General features: G+C 45.1%; 1 protein-coding gene across 7 annotated transcripts in view; it reads right to left on the minus strand.

Annotated features, from left to right (window-relative positions):
* The window catches only part of GLYR1 (glyoxylate reductase 1 homolog), a 31,964-nt gene that overhangs the window by 14,093 nt on the left and 1,570 nt on the right, over window positions 1–16,301 (minus strand). For 5 of the 7 annotated variants that reach the window (XM_058680586.1, XM_058680587.1, XM_058680584.1 and 2 more), the window contains exons 3-7: window positions 15,686–15,765; window positions 7,064–7,202; window positions 6,287–6,529; window positions 1,355–1,441; window positions 513–569 (exon numbers count right to left, since the gene is read on the minus strand). In XM_058680586.1, coding sequence (XP_058536569.1) covers window positions 513–569; window positions 1,355–1,441; window positions 6,287–6,529; window positions 7,064–7,202; window positions 15,686–15,765 — 606 coding nt within the window. The remainder of the gene's footprint in view (window positions 1–512; window positions 570–1,354; window positions 1,442–6,286; window positions 6,530–7,063; window positions 7,203–15,685; window positions 15,766–16,301) is intronic. The other 2 variants (XM_058680590.1, XM_058680589.1) reach the window with 1 other exon arrangement.

A 16,301-nucleotide genomic window follows, 5' to 3' on the forward strand; every position in this document is an offset into this window, starting at 1 on the left:
AAAAAAAAAAAGTCACGTGCACAGTTCCAGAGCTGGTCATTGCGCCTGAACGGCTGTTGTCTTTAACTTTCAAGGCACAAACTAACACTGTTTGCAGGCAAAGTGCAGCCTAATCCACGGCCTCACAGATGCCAGACACCATTTCCTGCTTATTTACAGGGCTGGATGCTGCTCTGATCAGCGAGCGTCAGGATATGGGTGCTGGGCACACAGCGCCTTCATGAGGGTTGGCTTCGCATGTCTGGTTGCTAATCCTGACTCCAAAGGTAGCTGTGAAAGTCTACAGCACACATCTGCCTGAGTTTTAAATGCTTTTTACTTCTTTGTGTCTGGTTTATGTTTAATCTTAGTGATGCCTAATTCTCAAGTGGGCCTACCTGGGACTTTCTAGCTCAGGGCTCTGGACAACATACAGGCCCAGTGTCACCAGCAGGGTGAGGTCAAAAGGTAGCAGTGCTTTCCCTTCCAGCCAGCCCCTGACCAGTGACCAAGAGCCTTAAACAGCAACTCACCTTCTCTGTTTGGCTCAGGAGAAAGTGATGGAAATGAGGGTCTGCATCTTTAACGGGCTGAAACCAGAAAATGACGAAATAAAACAAGTTATTTTCCAGCAAGGATAAGGATTACTTCCTTCTGCCTTGTAACTGGACTCTTCGTTAACCAAAACACTTCTGGGATATATATTTTTTTTTACCAACTGTCTGGAAACTCCTTTCCCATGTTTGGTCTAGCCTTTCATACACAACCCCTGTTCCAGCCAGAGGAAACCTAGCTTTAAGTGGGAAGAAATACTCATCTACAAATTATCCTCGCACTGGGGAAAATATTAAAAAGTAAACTCATATTTTTAAAATTTGGTATTCACCAGGCACTTAAGAAGACAAACAGACTAAACTGTATCAACTTTTCTGAATTTAGGGTTTAGCCTACTGTATCTGCTCCTAGACCGGTGAGGGTCTTGTCTCAGTGAGGTGACATCCAGCTGTGGGTGCTGTCACACAGAAGGTAACATCCTATGCTGCTAATCAGTGTTGTACTTAAGGACAAGGGGCAAGGAGGTAAGGATTCAAGGAACTTTTGTGGCATGAACTCACTTTTGTGAAAAGCAATCCTATGTCCAGCCAGAGAAGGCATGGACCGGTGGCCAGTCAGATGATGGCAGGAGCTCACCATGGTCTAGGACCCCTTATTTTCAGGGCAGTACTGACCCCAATGCAGGGAAAGCTTTACTTTTTAACCTCATGGGTTTCTGCACTGTTTTGTAGTAAACAAATCTCACAGACAAAAGGGAAAAGGAAAAGAGGAGCGTGCAGTTCTTCCCCAGCAGCCATGCTGCCCCAGGACCTCTCTTTACCTCGCTCACTGTCGGCTGCCATTTAAACGCGGCCATTGATCCAGCCATCATCCCCTTCACGGTACTAGATTCGGGGATGGTGAGATCCTACAGAGGGAGAGGAAAAGCATCAAGACGCGTCATGAACTAAACCCCAGCATAGGCGTGGTCTACGTGTACACTCAGGTCAGCACCTCATTCCCCGCAGCACAAAGGCGCCTCTGTTCTCCATTCTTCTAACAATAAACTGTGTTTTACATCTCAACTGTATAAGGCTGATTAGTCCAATTGTGGTCCACCGTGAGAAACTTTCTTACTGCATATACACACGCTCCACGTAACTCAGCTGAGCCTGGTCCAGGTAGGACCTAGCAGGATGGAGCAGTTGCTTTTCCCAACAGCCTGGTCCACACTGTTCCTGAGCAAACGGTCACCAGTCCAGTGAGGAAAACATCTGGTCCTGTACTACACGTCCTCCCATGCTTCCTCTTTGCTCTGTGCAGCCAAAATGGCCCTTCTCAACATCTCCATTTGGACACTTACTGGGAGTCCTGATATGCCTACCCAACTCTTGACCTTGGGTCCCCAATCTGTTCCTTTTTAAAAATTATTTTTCCCAATCTGTTCTTCCTGCAGCCCTCCCAACCTCAGATAATTCTAGCAGGCACCCTGGAGCAAGCAGTGATGGCAGCATTACATTCAGGTGCCTAGGCAACCCCTTTTTACCATCCTTGCTATCAACACCCAAATTTAGAACACCATCATCTGCCACTTGCACAGATTAAAAAAAATCTCCCTGCTTCCACTCTGGACTCCTACAACTTACTGCTACACAGCAGCTAAAGTGATCTAAAAAGTCAGGTCAGACACTTTTCTGTCCAAAATTGGCTTTCACCACACAAGGTGAATAAAGAAGCTTTATTTCCATGGTCAACAGGAAGAGGGTCCTACAGTGTCCTGCGACCCCATGCTGATCTCCAATCTTGTGTCCTCATATACATGAAGGCCTTCGCACATGCCTCACAGGCTCCCTTGAGATCTCATTGGAGGCTTTTGTGGGGCTTGGCGTGTGTCGCCCTGTCAGCTGCAATACTTCCCAGCGATGGCCTCCTGAAGTGCCGAGAACATCTCCATTTCACAGAAGACAAGATTGAGGCACTGATGGCTTAGGTAACGTCATCACAGAGCTCCTAATTAGTGCTGAGACAAGAGTTAAACTCGGGGAATTTGGCTCCAGGACTACGTAATTTTAAGCATGCTTGAGTAAAGAACTGTGTCAGTGTTGCCTGTTGTGTACCCCATGCTGGGAACTATCTGACACGAAGTCAGGGTTCAATAGTCATTGATAAAATGAGTACGTATCTCTCCCAAGGGTTATGGTTTGTTTTTTCTTTTTTTCTTGTTAAGATTTATTTTATTTTTATTGGAAAGTCAGATATACAGAGGAGGAGAGACAGAGAGGAAGACCTTCATTCTGTTTATTCACTCCCCAAGCGGCCACCTTGGCTGCAGCTATGCCAATCTGAAGCCAGGAGCCGAAGTCTCTGCCGGGTCTCCCACATGGGCGCAGAGTCCCAAGGCTTTGGGCCATCCTCGACTGAAGCAGGGTGGCCAGGATGGAACTGGTGGCCAAATGGGATACCGACACATGCAAGGCGAGGACTTCAGCTGCTAGGCTAACATGCTGGGCCCGTGGGCTGTCCTTAATGTTGCTTCATGCCTAGAAATCTGGTCTATAGTTGAGGTGTTTAGGAAACACCTGCTGAGTAAAGGCCTTGGGGCAGGGGAGAGAACAACACTGCCTGGAAGAATTCTTTTCAACCATGGACATATTCCCTATCTGTTCTTATAAAGCAGTCTCCTGTTACTTATACCTATCAAGCGCCTAACCCAAGGCTGCATTTACATTTTTACTTTTCAATGGCTACTGTTGCCAGGGGCAGCAAGAGGTCCTGGAGACCTGTTCAAGGTCATGACGACTGAACAAAGGCAGCCAAGGCGTCTCCAACACCAGCATTGGATACACACAGCAGGCTCCAGCACCAAGAAAAGGTGTTGACTCCCAAATGGCTGCTCTGAGCCCATCTGGTTGTCGGGAGAGCCACCACCTGACCACCCTACTTCTTTCCCTCTGTGTGGTGATTCTCAGCTCAGTACTAGGGAAAAAGAGGCCCCAAAGAGCGTGGGAGCTAGACACAAAACCCAGCCTGGACCTTCTGGCATGTAACTGAGACCTCTGCTATCAAGATTAGCCTTTGTGTTAATCCTCATGGGATAAGACATTATACCATAATGGCATTTGTCTGGCGCTCTGCCTCCAAACAGCCTGTGCTATGGCTCACAGTTTCTGAGAGGATCTGGCCAGCCAGGTGACAGTCACTATGGCAATAAACACACACACATGCACTGAGATCACAGAATACATGAGCTCATAAAATGTACTGAAATCCAAAGCCCAGACTTCTTGGGAGTCTGATGGTACTGCGCTGAAAGGGCTACATTCTCCCCCCAGAGACACAGCCTGCCCTCTCCTGCTGACACATCCTTTTACTGTAGGCCAGGCCAAGCCCAAAGACCAGAAAGTCAACAGCAGACATTACTCTTGGACTGAAAACCAGCCAAACGGTACCACCCTGAAATCGGTAACTCAGACTCAAGGGCCTGGAGCATCTGCTGGGGCTGCGCTGACAGGCTTGCCTAGCTGTCATGCATAATTGGCTCCTGCTCATGAAACAAATGGAAGGACTGCAAATGTCCAGCACATCACAGGTAATGTTCTGATCACTCCATCCATGTTCCTCACTTAATCCTTCAACAAGCTGCCAGGTACATGACTTACTATCTCAGCAACCAGATGTGGAAGCCAAAGTTGCAGCAAGCCATGGGGTCAGAGGTCCAATCCCTCCTTCGCACTTCTCTAGCCAAAAATCAGATTCTCCTGGAGAATCACTCAGCACCACCGAGGGGAGGCTGAGATGCTTGGCCTAAGTCACAAGGCTGCATGAACTTGGAAAAGAGATAAAACATGACGGCCTTGATTCTTTCAGGAACTAACTCAAGAGCACACTCTCGCCGAAGCTCCCCAAGCACTGCAGTTGGCTGCTTGTCTAACCCTTCTCTGCCCTTGGGCTCACAGTCACCCAGGGAAGCCACCACCTCCACACTCACTGTTATTTGCTCCCTCAGTCTAAGATGACCTAAGGGGAGAAGGACCTCCTCTAACTCTGAGCCACAGGGAAGCAATGCAGCTCAGAGAGCTCTTCCTTTAAAAAAAAGAACAAAACCCATAAAGTGTAAATTTTGAAGTAGCTTCTAACATTCAAAACTAGGATATTTCACATAAAAATCTATCTCTCATTTGGGCCCGGCGCCGTGGCCTAGCAGCTAAAGTCCTTGCCTTGAACGCCCCGGGATCCCATATGGGCGCCGGTTCTGGTCCCAGCAGCTCCACTTCCCATCCAGCTCCCTGCTTGTGGCCTGGGAAAGCAGTCGAGGACAGTCCAAAGATTTGGGACCCTGCACTTGTGTGGGAGACCCAGAAGAGGTTCCAGGTTCCCGGCTTCGGATCAGCACAGCACCGGCCATTGCGGTCACTTGGGGAGTGAATCATCGGATGGAAGATCTTCCTCTCTGTCTCCTCTCTGTATATCTGACTTTGTAATAAAATAAATAAATCTTAAAAAAAAAAATCGGTCTGTGATCCCAGCTTTTCTTAGAAAAACTTGGGTACCCTGGCAATAGTTGGCTGAAATCCCACAGACTGAGAATGACCTCCACAGATCCCCAGCCACCACCTGCCCTCTGGCCCTATGTGCTGAGACAGGTTCAAGCTGGACAGGCACACACATAAGCCATTTTGACTCCAGTCCAGGCAGCTTCACTTGCTTCCATTCCTGCCCAGTCTCACTGGAGTCTGAACCTGCTAGCTGCGCTAATGGCTAGTGTTTCATCACAGCCTTACTACCAACTGCCTCTGCAGTCTCCAAGCTTCTGTTCCCGTTTCCTGTTGTGGACACAAGACCACCACTCACATCAGAATTCTCCTTCCCTGACATCCAAGTCTGGGTCCAAAGCCTGTCAGCACACAAACAAAAGCATCCCTCTTCCACATAACCATTTCTTGCCAGGGCTTCTACCCCTTGCCCCCAAGCAGGGCATTCTTTGTGGAGCAACCTCTACCCTTCTTACCTTTTTCTTACTTTACAAGACAACTCATCTAGCTTCACAAACTGTATTCCTTCCTATACAGGCACTTCCCAGGTCTTCACTTCCAGTCCTGAGATTTCCAGGCTGTTGAAGCCTGGCCTAAAATTCAATACGATCAAAGCAGCATCAACTCTACTTCCTGTAAGGCCAGCTCCATCTCCTGGCTCCTCTGCCTTTTAAGAAGTCATTACCATTTCCCTAGGAATGACACTCAAACTCATCTTCTTTCCCTTCTCATTCATCACTATGGTACCCAGTACCACATTTTAGAACTCTTCCTTTTGACACTTCCGCTCAATATCTGCTGTCATTTCAAATGAATATACATCTACTGGACTTTGAGCCATTCTTCTCTGTCTTCCATGACTGAGGCACGGCTGGGAGTACAGCACCCAGGTCAAAGACCATCATAGGATGATATCCCACTCTCAAGTAGACCTCAAGGGACACCACAACTCTGTGGCAGCTTTGAGAATATTTTCAACAGTACCATGCCTGAGGTGGGCAGTGCCACCATCTTTGGAACACTTCCCTTCTCTCATGCTAAGCATTTTCTCAGCTGGCCCTAACATGCTCTTTTGGATTGCCTACCTCATGCCAGCACCAAGGCCATCTCTCTTCTGGTCTCCAGAATTTTTTAGGACAGCACCTGGCATGGGACTCTATGCCTACTCCATAAGCGTAAGCTCAACTCTATTTACACAAAGGGACATCACTAATCCCAGAAACTGCAGGGAGAAAACCAACCTTCTCATCCTTTGGGGGCCGACCCCGCTTCCGGGGACTTTGCTCTTGGGCTCTTTTCAGAGGGGATTTGGAGCCTCTCTCTGTAGAGCCTGAAGTCACCCTCTTCTTTCCTTCTCCCACGTTCTTCTTCACCTTCCCTTCAGACAGGCTAAGTTTGCGCTTCTCATCACCTGAGTTTGGCCTACTTCTTTCCTCACTGGAATTACGCCGATTCTTGTCATCAGCAGAACTGTGGGATGATGTCTGAAAGTTTAATAATAATAATGATAACCACAACAGCTGCCACCGCCGACAAAACCACCACTGACCTGGGCCACATATGGCTACAGGCTCTGGATATATCATCCTCTCAACAGCCCTAGGAAATAGGTTCTGGGGTCATCCCTACTCACATTGGGGAAAGAACAAAAATCAAGTTACTTGCCCAAGGTCCCAAAGCTAAGAAGCGGGATTTGAGCCCAGGCCAGTGTATGTCAGTGGGTGTGCTCCTCGTCTCTGAAGCATCAAAGGGAGAATAGCCTGTGCTGTACTTTAAAGCTGAGCTATTTCTCCTGAATCCAAGCCACTTTCCTAAAAGCAATAACCTAAGCCCAGAACAGCGAGAAGCGTGCAAGTAGCTCAAGTTGATGAGCAAAATGCTGATACCTTAGACAGAAACAGCTCTCCATTACCATCTCGTAACAATGGTTTGGGGTTTGGGTTACATTTCATCTGCTAATTATTGTGCAAAAATAATGGGTCTGGTGTCAGCAGAAAGTGAATGCCAAGATCTCTCACCTGGTCTTTTCCCTTGGCTCTCCTGAGGAATTCTTCCACGGCATCCACAGCCTGCTGGAACCGCTTGCCCTTATTAATCTTGATCATTTCCTCTTTGTGGGCATGATATGGCTTGAGCTGTTCCACTTTGATCCAGGCACTAGCAGAGAACAAACAACGAAGGGTAGGATTCATGCTGCCAAACAAACGGGCGAGGACCTCTCCAGTACACAGCACCCACTGGATTTAACAGGACTTTGGAATAGGCCAGATGTTTTGCAAAACACGTTATCAGTCATCCCAAACTTTGGAACCTGAAGTGTGCTTTCTTGAAATAAGTCATGCCCAACCACCTCAAACCACTCCTGATGTGAAATCACAGTGTCGCAGGCTCCTTATTACCACTCTTTTTCCCCAACCATTAATGCCCAACAAAGCCTTGTTGCACTTGCTCAGGACGGAGGAAACCCGAGGACGCTCTCCCGTCTTTTTCAGACAGCTCAAAAGGCTCCACAGGGGTTCCCAGCAGTCAGGGTACCTGGCAACATCACAAACGACAGCAGTATTCCTTGTAAGGAAACACTTGCTGTGCACCAACCGTGCAAATCACATTTGCCATCTGTCCATCACCTGAGACATGGGGCTGCCACCAAAACTGAAGAAGTTCAGGATCTTCAAATATCTAAGAGATAGTAGCAGCCACTAAGCTTTTCACAATTGGTGGTATCCATGGCTACCAAACCACATAAAACACAGAACATAAAGCTTGGAACGAGTACAGCAGTTACAAAAGATCTTTAAAAATGAGATTCTCCTCAACAGTGTGGACAGGAGACAAGACATCTCTGATATTTAAGTCTGAATCCCTACCACTGATGTGCAACACATGAAAATGAAGAAAGGCAGTTACCATTCTGGTCTGAACAAATCTGCCATGTCCAGCTTTCTGGGTTTTCCCAAATGATGTTCAGCTCACAGAATACAAATGTAAAAGAGGAGATCACTGGCTTGGTCAGGTAGCCATTAATTTATATATGTTTTACCCTGTAAAACTTACAGGTTTCATAGCATGACCTTCAGAAAAAGCGGTTCAGGTTAGACACAGAAACTGGGCTATCTCACTAACTTAAAAATTTTCTTCTGCACAGAAAGCTACAGAATATTCAATATTAATAGCAAAATGGCTAACGTCTGTACACAAAATGCCAACTGGACTCTGGGAGTTGTGTAACACAAGCAGTTGTGATGAGACATGGCAGCCTAGCACCACCAGCCTGCGAGAGCAAGACAGCCGACCAGTAGTCAGAGGAGGATAGGTACACCGCTTGGTCCAGCACAGAGCTATAACCAGAGAAGTGAAGCGGACAATCATTCAGTGAACAAGTTAGTTTCCAGCGTGTGTCAACGAGTCTGAGAGAAAAGGTGTAATGACCGCTGGACCCCGTTAATTCCTGGCAAATGCATCACTAAACTTACTCTTCAGCCTTTCTATGTACTTATCAAAAATTCAAAAGATAGACTGGAATGATCTGGTGTGAAGGCAGGCTGGTTGGAAGCCTGTACTAACTGGTGGCTCAGAGGTAACACATGTTCTGTCAGAGATGGAGCTTTAAGAGGCACAGCCCTCACGTCTGGCGTCTGCCTTCTAGGAGCTGAGACTGCACTCATTCCCAGAACAAGAACAGATCTCAGGAAGCCTCTTGAGACGGGACAAGGGCCTCACCGACCATGATCCCTGCCTCCACTTCAGCCTCATATCAACCTCTGACTCACAGGGAATGGAGGGCGAAGATGCCTATGGAGAAGGAAGTGCCAATAAATCAACACCTATTTTGTTGCTGACGTGTTTTAAATGGATTACTGATTTCTGCCAGATGGAACAGAGCAGGCAGAATTTCATTCACCCTACAGATAGGAATCTGAGATATTAAAATGAAATTTTCCTGTCTAGAACCACTTCTGAAACATTAAGACAGGTGGCTAAGTGAAGCAGACAGTGTAAACATGACTTTAAATGGATAAATGCAAGAAATGTTAATCTGCTTGGGGAACTGACCTACTGTCACATCAGATAAATCAGCCTGCCAGAGATGCAGAGATGGATGGTGGGGGGAAGCACTAGTGTGGACATTATGCTCCCACCTGACAGTTCACTCCTCGAATGCCTGCAATGGCCAGGGCAGGAAAGCTGGGAACCTCAAACTCAATGCAGGCCACCAGCAGTGCTTCCCAGAGTTGGCACCAGGAGCTGACTCCAAGCCGGGAATTGAACCTCTGCACTTGGATGGGGAGTCTTAATGACAAAATCCTCCACCAAAGCTCTCCGTCTTCTTAAAGGGGGGGGGGGGGGTTCTTTTCCATCCTGTAGAGGCACATCAGTTGCACATGGAATGCAACTGTGTACGTCCAGAGGGCTACACCACTGACCCAACCAGTGGGTGGGAAGGTGCCAAAGTGCTCAGCTCTGTAAGGCTGCTGCTGTTGTTGGGTTTTATGGAAAAGTTTTGTCTCTTCCTTCAGCAGAGGCCGAAGGTTCTTCGGGTATCTATCTAAGTGCAAGCCAGCAAGCTGGACAGCAGCATGGCAGTACACTGCTGGTAAACCATGACACTGAGATTATGTGTCATTATGCACAGATTATGTTACCGCTGTAGGGATAAACAAGAACACAGCCTAACTGGATGGCTGAGGGATGAGAACTGTTACACATTTTCAGCTTTTTGTGTTGTGAACCACAAACACACACTTTTTTTTAGAAAACAACACATCACTACTCCATGGGCCTCTGTCACAGAACACAGGCTTGTTCTGACTATCTCTCAGAGGGTTCTGCTCCTGAGTCCTTAAAGTCTAGGGTTGCTCTGGTGCCTAGTTCTCACCTAGCTGTTGGTTTAACTGCATCTGTAACACATCCATGCACAGTAACTGGACCCTGTGGACTTCCCACATGATCTTTTCACTGACAAACATAGAATTGCCACTAAGCCACTTTGAGGGCAGTCCAGTGAAAATGAATTCCAAAAAGTTGTATTTTCCCCTTAAATGAAAATCATAAACATTACACACATTAGTCTACAAACAACCTCCCACTCCAATCCCTATACAAATCTCAACCCTCTCAGATACAATGATCTGGGCACAATGTCCAAAGGTGAGAACAAGACGAGATTAAGATGTGGGTTTGCTTCACTTGCTGCTAAAAACATGGAAAGAGGCTATAGATCACTGAGATGTCGTAAGTGTGTCTAATTTATTTAAAAGGTATTAGAAAACACACCTCTCTCACACATCAAGAATTTATCAATTAATTTTAAGCAATAATTACCTTTCAGGAACTAAGATTTAAAATAAGATTAATTTAATCTTTGTTCTTAGAACCTGGAAACATTTCCAACTGCTTGATGATGCCTTTAAGCAGTATCTATGCAGTGTGGTAGTCACTTCTTTTTGAGCCAGTCCCCACAATTCTGCATGACATCTGCTCTTGCAGCCCATCACACAAGCCACAAAGGAAGACTCCAGCAGGAGATGAGAGGCTTCAGGGAAAGCAGACACTAACCAGGCTTTCTAGGACAGCTACTCCAACCCTGGCACAGGAACACTGCTTCCTCACTGTGACACCTGGAACAGTGGTCCTGACCATCCACTCGGCTCAATTTTCCAACTGCTCCATGGTGCTGGATGTATGGAGGGTGAGCCAATCAGGTGCCAGGTGAAAAGAAAACTGAATACTCAAACAGTTCCAACCTCAAAACTTGAATTACAAGTCAGATTTTTCTACAAGGTTACTTTTGCCACCAACTCTGACAAGACACACTCAGTCAGATCTGGCCCACCTTAGATATATGTGGATATCAACAGCACTTAAGGCTGAAGTCTTCAACATCTTATCAGGGAAACCCATCGATCCCTGGGCCTCCCAGTTTTTCATCTGTGAAAAAGTAAGAATCCAAACAATAAATCTATCCATTTTCTGAAAGAGCTTCTGTGAGGATTCACTGTAAAGAACTGCTCTGGAAACTCTTACGTTACCATTTTGCAATCCACTTGCTGCTCGCCCAAAGCATTACCTGAGTCGCTGCTGGTGCAAGCTACACTAACACGGCCTTCATTCCATCACCAACAGACAGTGATAGAACTCTGGAACCCCGAGCCTGGTCGCTGCTGAGACAGGCACCCACCGTCAACCACACCAGTCCAAGGCGGTCCCTGATGCATCTGACACTTAGCCTTTGTTGGAGCTACTAAACCTATGCTGAAGTCATTTTTCTTTTTGTATTTTTTTCTTAAAAAACAAAATAAAAATAAACACAAAAAAAACTTCTAAAAGCATCTGTAGGCAATTTTACCTTGGTTATTTGCCTCAGAGTGCTGAACTGAGTTATCTTATTAAGTCCTTCTCTCACCAGGCAACCATGATTAGGCAGGTCTGGTCCTCTCTTCCTGATAGGATGTAAAAACGATTTGTCAGAGAAAGAAAAAAATCAGGTTTCTCTGGAAGATTAGAGTTACTGTATATATCTTTTCATAAGGGACTACTCTCTTTGCTCTTGCATAAAGGTTCTTGCTAATATAAAAACATTGTAACTATATACATACTCTTCCTTATTTGTTCAGTTTTGCAACTGAACATCTCTGAACCTCATATTTCTTAGGAAGAACTCACTGGTTACGGCCAGTTAGGGCCACCACTGGTAGGGCCCAGTAACTAACAGAGCACAGTCCCTGGATGTGCCAAGCTCACACGTGCTTCTACTTGATGTCAAATGGTAAGGGAGGTTCACCACTTACAGCTCTGTCCTTCCTAACTTAGTTCTCACCCCTATAAAACCCTCTCAAATGTTTCATCCAGTGCTCCCGTTTATCCTAAAATGCAGCCCCATCAGACTCCACTCACAGTGCCCCTCACTGAACTACAAAGCCCATACATTCATGAATTCTGATCACGCTTTTTTCAGTCTTCGTTTTTCCCACTGCAAGAGGTCAAACTGTTGTTCACTAGGTCCCCTTTTCTAGTTCTTGACTAGTTCTACCCAATTCCTACGGAAGCACGAAACCAACAGATTACACATACTGTTTTATAGTCAAAGCCTTTTTGGCCAAAATGCCATTCCTGGAAGACAACCTTAAGAATCTCTCATTTGGGCCCGGCGCCGTGGCCTAGCAGCTAAAGTCCTTGCCTTGAACACCCCGGGATCCCATATGGGCGCCGGTTCTGGTCCCAGCAGCTCCACTTCCCATCCAGCTCCCTGCTTGTGGCCTGGGAAAGCAGTCGAGGACAGTCCAAAGATTTGGGACCCTGCACTTGTGTGGGAGACCCAGAAGAGGTTCCAGGTTCCCGGCTTCGGATCAGCACAGCACCGGCCATTGCGGTCACTTGGGGAGTGAATCATCGGATGGAAGATCTTCCTCTCTGTCTCCTCTCTGTATATCTGACTTTGTAATAAAATAAAATCTTGAAAAAAAAAAAAAGAATCTCTCATTTTCAGGGTCTTCTCTTTTGAAGCACACACTCTGCACTTGCCTCCTTGCACAGCGACAGTGTATGTGTGTGTTTCCCACAATTTTCTTTACTTATAAACACCTGTTTCTTACCAGCATTGTTCCTCTCTTGGGACAGATTTATACCCTGAGTAAATGTCTGCTGAACTCCTGCCATAAGCCAATCCATAACAAACAAAGCTGATGTTACTTTTCCTTCATAACCACGAGGCAAGAGGTTATCACTTCCTGATGCACGAAAGGATATTGATGCTAAGAAACGTGACACAGCTTGCCCAGGTTTTACAGCAAGGGCAAGTGGGATCTGAATGTGCCAGACCAGAAACAAATGCAGAGCTCTTTCTCCACTGATTCCACACACAACCTCCTCTGCAATGTTGGTCCTGACACTTGACTGAACGCCTGGAAGGTGGGTACTGCAGCATTCACTTATCTAGGGGTTCCCTCCTCAGAGTGTGGATGCTTAACCCTTGCTTGCTGGATGATCTCACGGAATCCATGGTACTACAACGTGGCTCTGGCCACTCCAGACTAGCTGACCCCCATGAAATCCTGCCAAGATAAGGATGGTAAATTAGTTTAGGATACAGAATTGAGGGCTAGGTATATTTGTACTGGGAAATTAGACATACTATATAGCCATTAAACTGCGAAGAACAATGATATCCAAACTAAATGAACAAAGAACAGTACAGAAAGGATACTCATATTATGTTTGCTCTCAAAGAGTGAATATTTTAACCGTCAGTATTGTATTTACTAAGAAAAGTCAGGCTTTTCTTCAAATCTAAAGCTGATTTTCCTATAAATATTGTGAATAGAAACACAATATTTAAAAAAAGAAATCAGACCACGCAGTTAGACCCAAGCGATTAACTTGAAGGAGGGAGAAAGCTAAACAAATCACACAAACCAACACAATCTTCCCCTCCTTGTGATTTTGTGTGTGGCTCTGTGTCGGGTCGATCAGTCTCAAAGTAGTAGTTCTGCCTTCTTAAACTTCTTTTTTTTAAGATTTATTTAATTTTATTGTAAAGTCAGATATACAGAGAGGAGGAGAGACAGAGAGGAAGACCTTCCGTCCGATGAGTCACTCCCCAAGTAACCGCAATGGCTGGAGCTGAGCCGATCTGAAGCCAGGAGCCAGAAGCTTCTTTTCGGTCTCCTACGCAGGTGCAGGGTCCCAAGGCTTTGGGCCATCCTCGACTGCTTTCCCAGGCCACAAGCAGGGAGCTGGATGAGAAATAGATCTGCCGGGATTAGAACCAGTGCCCATATGGGATCCTGATGAGTTCAAAGCAAGGATTTTAGCCGCTAGGCCACCGTGCCAGGCCCCAAGATTAACCTTCTTCAACTTAAGCAAACATCTGGTAATAAAGCTTTACTACTACAACGTTAAGTAAAGTCACCTAGTTTTACAAAAGAGGATTCAGCAATTACTTATACTAAGAGAAATAAAATTTTAGTTTGCATTATATGTCTCATGAATGAACCACAACACTTCATGGGTTCTCACTAAAGAAACTGCCAGTGGGCAAACGGGAACAACATCCCAGTAAAATGACAACAGAAGACTAAACCAACGTAGCACCCATGTATATTAAACTCTGAATGTAAATGGCTTAAGCTTAATCAAACGTCATAGATTAGTAGACTGGATTAAAAAACAAAACCCATCTGCTTATTGTCTGGAGGAGACACACTTCAACAAAGATTAGCGGAAACTATATCACATGGGTTTTGTTATTCTCTGTTAGTTTCATCTCTTCAAAACACTTCCTTTGGATTAAATCATTCAGCGACTTGTAGATCACACAGTGGCATCATTATCTTCAAGAAGGTTCTTGATTTTCATTTCTTCAGCTACACATTAGTCATTTAATAGCATGTTATTTAACTTCTTGGTGTTCTTAATTTCTTTTTTCTCCCTGATGTTGATTTTGTTTTGTGGCTCTTCATTTAAGGGGATGTATAGTAGCTGTGTAATGGAGACTGTCATGTCTAGTAACATGTCATTTAACTTCAGGCATTGTAAATTTCTATTTTTCTTTTCATTGTTGATTTTGTATCATGACTTTTCATTTAAGGGGATGTACAGTAGTTGTGTAATGGAGACTGTCATATCTAGTAACATGTCATTTAACTTCATGGCATTGTAAATTTCTTCTTTTCTTTCTATTGTTGATTTTGAATCATGACTTTTCATTTAAGGGGATGTACAGTAGCTGTGAAACAGAGACTAACATTCAGATGTGAGGATGTAGTATGGTATGCATTTCTGCTTCCAGGAAAAGATGGACTCCCAATGAAACTGTTTACTATATCTTGACAATAGGATTCGGGACTCTCTGACATTGTCCATGCCTGCAATGATGGACATATGACTGAGTATGAAGAACTATATGTTAATAATGATATAGAGGAACGGGGGGGAGGGAACTGGGGAGGGGATAAGGGAATATGAAACTGTACTATAAAATTATAACAATAATAATACATATATATATATAAAAGAAAAAAAAAAAAAAAAAAAAGAAACAGCCAGTGGGGCCTCGCATGGTAGCCTAGCAGCAAAAAGTCCTCGCTTTGCATGACCTGGATCCCATATGGGCACTGGTTCATATCCCAGCTGCTCCACTTCCCTTCCAGAGCAGTAGAGGACGGTCCAAAACCTTGGGACCCTGCATCCCTGTGGGAGACCTACAAGAAGTTCTTGGCTCCTGATTGGGTCAGCTCTGGCCATTGTGGTCACCTGAGGAGTGAACCAGTGGATGGAAGATCTTTCTCTCTGCTTCTCTTTCTTTCTGTAAATCTGACTTTCCAATAAAAATAAATCTTAAGGAAAAAAAAAACTGCCAGTGAAGTGGATAGAAAAATAGGTGATCAATTATCAAAAAGGTTGATCACATTTAGAAGGTGATAAACCCTAGTTCTTACCTAATGGCCACTGTTACCTGCCCAGGACAATTCGCACAAGGTGAGGATAGCACCTTTTGTTAAGTTATGAAAGCAGAATGATGTGCCTTTCTTATATACTGCAAGAAGATTGAACTAAGGAGCCCCAGAATACTTTTAAAAGTAGCTGGTACTCAGATACGAAATAACAAAAGCAAAGCAAAACTCCTGATAAATATTACTCACTGATCTTCTGTTCCAAAAAACTTGACAAAGAAACATTTCTTTCCACGTGGTTTCTTCAAGTCTTTGGGTGGATTCACAATCTGGAGGGCAAAAGGGAAAGATGGGTTGAAGGAAACAGCCCTCTGCCAGGCAGTAACCTTCCATCCCTTGAGAGGAAATAGCAGCCCGCTAGGCAGTAATTTTCCACACCTTGAAAGTGGAAAGAAAGAAAGAAACAAAAAAACAATGCTTGAATAAGAACCCAGGGACCAGTATTATCCAAATCTGGTACCTTTCTGCTGAGATACATGGACCTTTGTCAATATTCTACTATAACTAGCATGTAACACATTTCCCAGTAGACACAGTATCCCTTACTAGCAGTAAAACTAAGAGCCACATGGACATCCACCCCAACCCAGATGTCTGCAACGTGACTCTGTCCACATGGACGAAATGTACAGGCTATTCTTCAACATATTTCCTGTGCAGGCAGGGTTGAGACAGAGTATGAAAAACAGAGAGGACAACTAAGGCATGGAAAACACCATACCACAAAGAGTCTGAAGACATTTCCTGGGCTTCTAGCTAGTATATAAAATCAGAACATTTGGAAAGCTACAACAAATCACCTCAT

Source organism: Ochotona princeps, chromosome 24, assembly GCF_030435755.1.
Source record: "Ochotona princeps isolate mOchPri1 chromosome 24, mOchPri1.hap1, whole genome shotgun sequence".
Classification (NCBI taxonomy): domain Eukaryota; kingdom Metazoa; phylum Chordata; class Mammalia; order Lagomorpha; family Ochotonidae; genus Ochotona; species Ochotona princeps.